The 10,601-nt window shown below is 36.6% G+C and overlaps 1 protein-coding gene across 1 annotated transcript; it reads left to right on the top strand.

Moving 5' to 3' along the window:
• The first annotated feature begins 6,514 nt into the window (after positions 1-6,514).
• On the top strand, positions 6,515-8,698 carry LOC131040111 (cytochrome b561 and DOMON domain-containing protein At5g47530). The gene is made up of 3 exons (XM_057972970.2): positions 6,515-7,277; positions 7,746-8,000; positions 8,158-8,698. Exons 1-3 carry the CDS (start codon positions 6,648-6,650, stop codon positions 8,470-8,472), a joined length of 1,200 nt encoding a protein of 399 aa, XP_057828953.2. The 5' UTR covers positions 6,515-6,647; the 3' UTR covers positions 8,473-8,698.
• Positions 8,699-10,601: the final 1,903 nt, after the last annotated feature.

The raw sequence follows: 10,601 nt of genomic DNA, 5'->3' as shown, positions 1-10,601 counted from the left end.
AGAACTCAAAGGCTGGCAGAAAGAAGGATTTGGATAAAATCAAATTGATGGGAGATAATTTGGTTGATTCAGGGTCAATTAAGACTTTGGATTCTCACTTTTCCAATCCTCCTAAATGATTGTGCTCTCATGGAATGTAAGGGGCTTGAGTAGCGGCCCTAGACAAAAAGTTGTTCAGGGTTTGATTAGGAATCATTCACCTGATGTCATGTTCTTGCAAGAAACTAAACTCTCGGTGGAGAGTGTGCTATGCTCAAAGATACCATTGCTAAATAGGAAATAAGGACAATCATGAAATCCTTAACTATCTAAGCAATTCAAACATAAAACCAATGAAATAATGCAAATAAGAAATAGGAATTAAAATCATTCAATAAAACTCCCTATCCCAAGATGGCATATTGCTTCCATTGCTCTTCTCCTCTCTGTGGTATGATGGCTCTCAGTTATTGCGTTGGTAACCTGCAAGTGACACAAAGATTCGAAGTTTGTGATTGTTGAAAATGGAGATTGGATGCTCAATTTATAGAAAATTGGATGAGATTGATTGAAAGGTGGAACAAAATGATCAAGAGGTGTGAACTCAGGTGAGCTCAAATGCAAGTTGATAGTTGAACTGCTGATTGTAGGAGTGAAACTCAATAGATTGAATAGATTAATTGAGTCAACTGATTGAAAAAAAGCTGACTGAAGGAAGAAAAATGATGATTGGAGGAAATAAAGAAGATGACACAGAGAGCTTAATTTAGAAAAAGTTAACTGAAAGATGAAAATAGAAGTTGAAGAGATAAATGATTTAATTAATTAATTGATTTAGTTAATTAATTTAGCATGTGCTTGCATTTAGATTTAGATTTTCAATTTAATCTTTGCATGAGATATTATTCAAATAATTGAATTAATAAATTCAATTTAGCATTTGAATATATTTAGAACTTGACTTTGATTATCAATTTGATTTTTGAAATCATGCACATGTATTTGAATTTGGAAGAAATTAGAAGAATATGAAGTTGAACGAAATTAGAATTTCGGGATTTGGAAATGGGAGAATTAATTAGTCAATTAAATAATTTAAAGAAACTATTTAATTATTTAGAAATAGAATTTAATTAAATAATAAAGATTATTTAAATTAAAGGAATTAAATCACAATTAATTAAATAATAAATATTTAATTAATATTTAGAAGATGGTTGAATGATTAGATGATTAGAGATAGAAATTGAAAATTTAATTTATTTAAATAATGAAGATTATTTAAATTGGGGAATTAATCATAACTAATTAAATAATAAACATTTAATTAATATTTAAGAAATAATTAAAATGATTAAATGATGAAAGAATAAGAAATAGAATAATTAATTTATTTAAATAATAAAGATTATTTAAATTGGGGAATTAATCATAATTAATTAAATAATAAATATTTAATTAATATTTAGAAAATGATTAAAATGATTAAATGATGAAAGAATAAGAAATAGAATAATTAATAAGATTATGAGGAAATATGAAATTAGAAGAATAAGATTAATTAACTTAATTAAATAATTCAAGAATTATTTAATCAATTAGACGAATAATTAGTACATGATCAATGAGACATTTTTAGGTGTCTACAGAGAGTATGATGGGTCTGGTGCCAAAGCTCTGGGGGCGAGGTGAGTGTCAGTGTATTGGGGCAGCTGGTTCCTCGGGAGGGGCGGCCTATCTTTGGAATACCTCAAGGATTCACCCCGTTTGGTGGGTGGCTTCCAGATCTTCGTTATCCGGGGTTGCCTCTAGTCTAGAGACCAAAGATCTTATTTTGTTTACCAATATCTATGCCCCCACCAATCTTCAGGGCAAGCAGAACTTATGGTCTCATATTTCTTGTATGCGAAGGCCAGTCCCTTTTCACCCTTGGATTATGGTGGGAGATTTTAATGATATCCTTGAGTTGAGTGAGAAGAAGGGGGGTGTCATGCGGTTGGAGCCTTCTTCTTTCCTTTTTTGGGATAGTATCTCATCGCTGCATCTTGTTGACATTAAACCTAGTAATGGTTTGTTCACTTGGAATAATAGGAGAGTGGGGGAGTGTTGGATTGCAGAGAGGCTGGATCAATTTCTCGTTTCCAGTTTTTGGGTTGGTGGGGGGTGTGCCACAAGTTCAGAGATTCTTGATTGGAGAGGGTTAGACCACTGGCCTATCAAGATGGTTTCTTCTTCAGCTCGGGTTGCTCGCTCTCCTTCATTCAAATTCCAACTTATGTGGCTTCGGAATCCTGCTTTGCCGACTCTTGTTGAGCAATGGTGGCAGAAGGGGAGGTCGGCCTTTGGCACTACTATGTACACTTTTTCCAAGCAACTGTAGTTTGTGAAGTTTCAACTCAAATTGTGGAATCGACAGGGTTTCGAGAACATTTTTCATGCTAAGAAATCTGCCCAAACAGTGTTAAATGTCATCACCAGGGAAATCAGAGAACATGGTTTGTCTGAAGCTTTTCTTAGAGAGGAGGATAGGGTTGTCAAGGCTTTAGAGAAATGGAAACTCAGGGAGGAAATTTACTGGAAATAGAGAGCCTGTATTGATTGGCTCCAAGCAAGCGATAAGAACACTGCTTTTTTTTTCAACTCTGTGAAAGCAAGACGTCATGGAAATTCCATTCCGACTCTGGTCAATGATAGAGGTGAGGTGTTATTATCCTTGCAGGAGATATCTAGGGAGGCTTTACAGTATTTCTGTACTCTCTTTAGCGAGGATTCTCAGGGGGATTTGGTGGAGGAGAACCAGGTTCTTGCTTGCATCCCTCCTCTTGTTACTGGGGAGATGAATGAGCAGCTTATGGGCCCTATTGTGATGGAAGAACTTGAGAGGATTGTGTTCCACATGAGGAAAGGAAAATCCCCTGGACCGAATGGGTTCCCGGTGGAATTCTTTCAAGAATTTTGGGATATCATCAAACTGAACTTACTGGAAGTAGTCCAAGAGTCCCAGAGGAATAAGCAGATGCTTCAGGCCTTGAATGCGACTTTCATTGCGCTAATCCCCAAGTGTGATGGGGCTGACAGGTTAGGCCAGTTCCACCCTATATCTCTCTGCAATGTGATTTATAAGACCATCTCTAAGCTAATAGCAAAAAGGCTGAAGAAGTGTCTGGGGGATGTCATCTCTGAGGAACGGAGTGGGTTTGTGGAAGGGCATCAAATTCTGGATGGTGTGGTCATTTCTACGGAGACCATTCATTCTATGGCAACATCCAAGGAAAAAGCTATGTTTATCAAGCTGGACATGGCCAAGCCTTATGATAGAGTGCGTTGGTCATTCCTCTAGAAGATCCTTAGGGCTTTTGGCTTTTCTGAGGAATGGGTCCAATGGGTTATGAGTGGAGTTATGTCCACCTCTTTCTCAGTTCTAATCAATGGGGGTCATATTGAGTTGTTTGGTGCATCTAGGGGCCTTCATCAAGGGGACCCCCTCTCCCCTTACTTATTCATTCTCTTGGCTGAGGGCCTAGGGAGGTTGATCAAGCATAATGTGGGCTTGGGTAGAATTCAGGGTTGGAGCTGGGGTAATGACTTGCAACCACAGTCTCATTTGCAGTTTGTTGATGACACGGCCTTGATGGGACTTGCTCGGATCAGAGAAGCTACGAATCTGCGGAAGGTTTTGGATGTTTATCTGGCGACCTCGGGTCAGTTGATCAATGAAGATAAATCCTCTATCCTCTTCTTCAACACTCTTGGCACTATTCAAAGGAGGATTGCTCTTATCTTGAGATTCCAAGTTGGCTCTTTTCCCTTGACTTATTTGGGTATTCCTATCTCTCCCGGTAACCCCCCTAGGGAGTCATGATAGGGTATCTTGGATAAATTCCACTCGAAGGTTGATCATTGGACTCACAGATGGTTTTTTTTGTTGGTAGGGTTCAACTGATTCAGTCGGTGGTTCAGGCTCTTCCGACTTATCGGTGTATGCTTCAAGTGGCTCCCAAGTGGTTCGTAAAGGGTTTGGACTCTTTGGCAAGGCAATTCTTATGGGCAGGCAATCTATCCTCTTCCAAATGGAGTCTTGTCAATTAGGACTTGGTGTGCAACTCGAAGCAGTCGGGGGGGGTTGGTTTACAGCAGGCCATTTTATTCGGGGAGGCTCTGACGGCTAAATTATACTGGAGGTGGTGTGTCGAGCAAGATCGTGGCTGGGCTAAGATTTTGGCTTATAAATATATGCAGGGGATCCCAGTGCAAGAGGTTCCAAGATATCCGCTTGAGGGAATAGGCTCTGTGATTTGGTATACTCTCAAGAAGGGGGCCTCTCTCATTAAGGAAGGTCACTTTTGGATCTGCACGTGGGGGGAAGAGGTCCTTTTCTGGAACGACTCTTGGGATGGGTACCACCCCATCTTCGATCAATTTCCTAATCTTGGGAACCTTAGCCAAAGGTTTTTGGAGGCAGGATGGTCAAGGGTGAGTGACTTCAAGGCTTCTTATAGGTGTGGGTGGTTGGAGTTGGAGCGGTGGAAGGATCCTAATGAGTGGCCAGTTGCTAGGTTGGAGGAAGGTGTGCGGAGTTGCAGGGCATTCTGGCGAGTAGACACTGTAGTGGCATCAAGGGTAGGGATGGACTTGCCTGGTTTCTAAATCCTAAAGGCGTCTTTACTATAGCTAGTGGATACTGGGTCCTGTTGAACCGAAGATTGGAGGGAAGAGAGGTGCACTGGTGGAAACAGGTGTGGAACAATTCTTCTTGGCCGAAGTGCAACTACTTCGCTTGGACTCTGGCCTTGAATAGATGCCTAACCTGAGATAATATTCGCAAGCGGGGATTCTTGGGGCCTTCGATGTGTGCTTTGTGTGGTAATGGGGAGGAAGATTCATCACACCTTTTCTTCAGATGCCCCTTTCTCTATGCTTATTTGGCATTACTGGTGGGGGGTCTGGAAGCGTCCTTGTGTTCACGCAGATTCTCTAGTGGAGTTTTGGAGCAGTTTGGGCAAACCTCCTTTCTTGTCCCCCTTCCCCCAGACGGTCTGGTATGTTGGGCCCATTTTCATACTCTGGCAGATCTAGCTTGAGAAGAACAGAAGGATCTTTCGTGAGGCCAGACTGTTAGTGCAACAAGTGTGGAATAGAATTATGGTTATGATTCGTGAGATGGTGGAAGCTAAATGTGAGGTGAATTTTCCTTTGGATAAAGATGAGGTGGATATGGTGAATAGGTTTGGCTGGCAGGAGTTGTCTCTCGTCTCTACTTGTGTCAGAAGAGGTAGGGGTGCTATGAAGAAGGTCCAAAGGGTGGGAAGGTGGAGACCCCCTCAGGATGAGTTTATCAAGATTAACACTGATGGCACCTCTAGGGGTAACCCAGGCCTTGCGGGGGTTGGTGGTGTTGGTAGGAATTGTAGGGGGGAGGTGGTTTTCCTCTTTTTGGTGCATAAAGGGAGACAATCTAATAATTTGATGGAGGGACTTTCTTTTCTCTATGCCCTGGAGCGGACTTGGGAGTTGGGTAGAAGGAAGGTTATCTGTGAATCGGATTCACAAATCATTGTTAATTTGTTGACCGGAAAGAAGGTGAGTGGGATTCATTGACAGCTGGCAGGGATTGTTTAGCGGATTCTTCAATTTAGTTCTTTAATGGAGCAGGTGTCTTTCATCCACATTCCTCGCGAATGGAATAGAGCAGCTGATTGTTTGGCTAAGTGGGCTTCGGAACATGACAGTGATTGGAAAATTGAAGGTTGGGAGCATCTCTCCCGGGACTACTGTCAGGTCTTGTAGAAGATTTTTGTTGAGGACATGGGTGGTAATGATGGTGGTTGATCTTGGACTGGGCCTGAGGCTCTTTTTTGGGGCCTCGGGGTTTTGGCCCTCCTTGTAATTTTTATGATTGTGCTTCAATAAAGTTTCTACCCCTTTTATTCAGAAAGTTCTAGAAGTTATGTATATAAAAAGGACAACATTTGAATATATCTTTTAGTGTTTTGATAGGAAATAAGACAAAAGATTATGTAATTGTGACATAATATTTTTGAAACAATATATACTTGTATGTATATTTAGAATTCTTTCAAATGACATTTAGAAAAAATTATGTGTTTGTGACAATATTTTTGAAACAATATACATTTATGTATATACATATAATTCTTTTAAATGACATTTGAGTGGGTCATTTATAAAAGAAATCATTTTTTATATTTTTTTATTATAAGCTTTAATGTTTTATTACTGACAATAATATAAAATTAATTAAAAAATACATATTATCAAATCAATATAAATTTTTAAACAACTACGCTAATAATAATTATATATAAATAAGATTTGAATTTGGTAGGGTGATAATGAGTTTATCCTTAATCTAAGAATGAAAGTACAAGGAAAGGTCGGTACACTACTAACTAACGCGTATGCCGTCAGTGTGGAGTTGGTCGTCCATTACTCTGTTTTTCGATTTGCACATGTTGCTTTTTAGAAATTTCTGCACAGCTTCCCCTGTTTCTCCCTATATAGATATCGGGCTTTCTGAAATCACCCAACAATCTTACTTCCCTTCAATCAAGATTGGATTTGGAGGGGTGAAATCTGAAGAGAGAAGTTTTTTGCAGCTTGGGTTTTGAGGAGAGAGATTTTAAGGGAAAATAATTGTTGCAGCTTGAATGATGGGACGTCCCCTGTCGTTGATATTGGCAGTTGCTGTGCTTCTGTTTGGATGGGATGCATCAGCACAGAGTTCAGATTCAAGTTGCCCTAAAACATTCACTGTGGGTGACGCCAAAACCTATCAAACCTGTAACGACTTACAAACTTTAGGAGCTACTCTGGCATATACCTATGTTGTAGAGAATGGGTCATTGGATATAGCTTTCCAGGCTGCCCCTGCAGCTTCTGGGGGCTGGGTAGCTTGGGGGATAAACCCACAGGGGCTAGCAATGATCGGCACACAGGCTTTGATCGCCTTTCAATCAAGTAATGGATCAACTGTGGTGGGCACATATGATGTGCAATCTAAGTCTACTGTGACTCCCTCACCTATTAGCCTTACTGTGACCAATAAGAGTGCTGTGTATGAGCGTAGCAGTGGGAAGATAACAATCTTTGCTTCCTTGGTGCTTGGTTCCAACCAAACCAGCATTAATCAGGTGTGGCAAGTGGGCAGCTCGGTCACCAACTCAACTCCTGCCATACACAGTACTGCTCCAGCTGATCTCAGCAGTTTAGGAACACTGGATCTCCAAAGTGGAACCAGCTCTGTTTCTTCTGGCATTTCTCACCAGACGCTCAAAAATGTAAGTATTGCGCTTTTAAACATCAGGGTCTTTTAAATTGTAATGCTTCTGATTATTCTCTGCAATTGCTTAAAGTTTAGAGAATCAAGACCCAGATTAAGCCAGGCTTTGTGTATCTATAGACCTACATCAAGAAGGGTAATCTGTAGAGATGATTTTCAGTTTGCTTGATCTACAACATCTATAGGATACAATATAAAATTTGTCTTTTTCATTTCTGGATTACATTGTATGATATTCAGATCATACTACATGATCTATCATCAGGTTGAAAGAAATTTCTGCTCTCTATCTATTTCTTTGATTCTGATGATAGATCATGTAGTATGATCTGAAACATTATGATGAAAAATATGGCACAGTGCAATCCAGAAATGAAAAATTCAAACATTACAGACTGTGAAAATTACATGACTATAATATGAATTATCTTTTCACCCTGATTGATATTATGTTTTTTGAATTCAGAGGCATGGAGTGCTTACTGTTGTTAGCTGGGGTATATTGATGCCCATTGGAATCATGATTGCTAGATATGCCAAGACATTCAAAGCTGCAGATCCTGCATGGTTTTACCTCCATGCTTTTTGCCAAACCTCAGGATATATCATTGGAGTAAGTGGTTGGGGCACTGGCTTGAAGTTGGGCAGTTACAGCAAAGGGGTTGAACAAACTTCACACAGAAAAATTGGGATTGCACTTTTCTGCTTTGCAACTTTACAGGTATGGTATATGAAGATTTTGTCTCCCATAGACGATTTATGCATTAAATTATAGTGCACTAATTGTTTAAGCCTTTCTGTAAGTAAATATATTAAAAAATATACAGTTTTTTCCAAAAGATTGTAAAATAATATCAATATTTTCAATTAATTTGCAGATTTTTGCACTACTCTTGCGGCCTAAGAAGAATCACAAATTCCGCATATACTGGAATATATATCACCACTCTGTTGGCTACACAGTGATCATATTGAGCATCATAAACATCTTCAAAGGCTTTGACATCTTGGACCCTGAAAAGAAGTGGAAGAATGCTTACATTGGAGTTATTATTGCTTTGGGTGTAATTGCAGCCATTCTTGAAATTGTGACATGGATCATCTTCTTTCAACGCAAATCAAAAAATTCTACTAACCGTGTTAACCGTGTTAGTGAAATGAATGGGATTAGCTCAATTCAATCACATGTTTAGAACAGTAGTTCTATTCAGATTTTCCATCCACTTATTGTTGTTTTTCCTAACAGACAGTTCATAGATTAGTAAGAAATTTGGGGGTAGTTTAGGAGTTTATTCTTTTATTTATTATTTTAGTTAGTAATAGATACATATGGGGGCATATTAGCATGTACCCATTTATCTTGTACATAATGGAATTCATATTTATAGATAGTGTTGACCCTATTTAGGTCATAAAATATTTTGAATTTTTTCCTTTTTTTATCTTTAAACGATTGGAAAATATAAAGTGAAATATAGAAAATAATGTTCTAATAGAATAAATTCTAATTGTTTGTAATATAAATTGTTAAGATTTTATGTACCATAATATTTATATTCATAATTGACATAATTCAATTTTTTTGTATTGAATAACGTAATTAAAATTTACAAGAAATAAAGCTACCAAAAGTAATTGGAAAGAAAAGTTGTACATCCAATATCTCAATCACTAAACTATAAGAAAGAAGTAAAGTTAGAGAACAAATTTAGAATGGTTTAGCCTAATATCTAACTTAAATTCCATGATTTGATCTTTAATTTGTTGTAGCTGGTCCATTGCCTTTTATATTCTTCTTGCATAGGACTTGAATATACGAGAAAATAAAAACCACTTGAAAAAACATGTGAGAGTAAAGCCTGAGAGTACCAGTTAACCAATTAGAAAACATAGAAGCAAATCTATTTTTTCATATATTCTTTAAAATCACTCGCGGATCAGCAACCGCATCATTATGCATACTTCAATGTTAAAAGTCTATGGATTGATATTTGTGAATATAGGGAAATAGTTAAACGACTAAAGAATGAATTCAATAGTTTATTTTAACTATAGATTTTTATTCGTAAATGAAAATTAATTAGGTTAATTAAGAAAACGTGTAAAATTATATATATATATATATATATATATATATATATATATATATATATATATATATATATATATATATATATATATATATATATATATATATATATATATATATATATATATATATAATTTAAAATAAGTGGATAGTTGAGAATTGAAGATTAAATTAAATATTAATTTAGGTACTAAATGTAAGTAAATAAAGATATTGATTTTTTCTATTGGATGATAAGTTATGAAAGTAGGTATTAGTTTGTTTTAATTTGGAAATGATAATTTAAAAAATGGAGATTGTCCTTGAATTATGTGTAGACTTGAAAATCCACAAGCCAATTTCATAGCAATGGATCAATTTTACATCATATGGATTTGATCTATAGCCCATAGGTCTAATTTGGTGCTCTATATAATTTTTCTCTCTAACTTGTCAAATTCACTATTATGCACTACTCATCATGGGATGTACTTAAAAGTACCTTGAGAATATTGTTAGATTACTAGGGTTAAGTTCTTCTAGGTCAAGTTCCTTTAAAGGTTATATTTACAACCATAAAATGAAAAATAGGGAGAAGACAAGTATGCAAGTGATCTACATTATGATTTTGATGCAAGTATTGATTCCTTTTAAAGCTCCAAATTTAGATATTCTTATCGAATGCTCCTTGAATGCTTAAGATTTTGAATGATGATAAAATGATTCATTAATCCTCAAATGAATGTCTCTATTATTATGTGTATATATATACATATATCATATACATAAATAATCTATCATTTATTATATGAGAACATGAATATTAAACCTATCATACAGATTCAATCCAGCATTCCAAGCAAAGATATTCTAACCAAAACATACGAAACAACGCAACTTTGATGGAAGGTAGCTTACCAATATATCCACAAACTTAACTCAACTTTATCACTATAAATGTGAGTCTGTGATAGCTCAATAAGACACATATGTAAGATTACCAAACCAAATTCCTCCCATCTGAAGCCTTGTTCATTTCTTGCATCCAACTTAGCACATAACAACGGTAGTCAACTATCATTAAATCATATCATTTATACATCATATATTTCATCTTTAAATACTCAAAAAATCATATTAATTGCATATTCAATCATCGAATTTCCAACCAATATATTCAAGACATATTCATGTCCTAAAGCATTTTAACTAGAACAAGTAATTTTTAAATAGGGGTGTATCAAAATACCTAAA

This window comes from Cryptomeria japonica, chromosome 11, assembly GCF_030272615.1.
Source record: "Cryptomeria japonica chromosome 11, Sugi_1.0, whole genome shotgun sequence".
Lineage (NCBI taxonomy): Eukaryota > Viridiplantae > Streptophyta > Pinopsida > Cupressales > Cupressaceae > Cryptomeria > Cryptomeria japonica.
The sequence above is the reverse complement of the archived record's forward strand: the minus strand, read 5'-3'. Positions and strand labels throughout refer to the sequence as shown.

Coding starts and splice junctions, on each gene's coding strand:
- LOC131040111 (XM_057972970.2), top strand. CDS start 6,648: ATGATGGGACGTCCCCTGTCGTTGATATTGGCAGTTGCTGTGCTTCTG. Junction 7,278..7,745: donor CTCACCAGACGCTCAAAAAT/GTAAGTATTGCG, acceptor TTTTGAATTCAG/AGGCATGGAGTGCTTACTGT. Junction 8,001..8,157: donor TCTGCTTTGCAACTTTACAG/GTATGGTATATG, acceptor ATTAATTTGCAG/ATTTTTGCACTACTCTTGCG.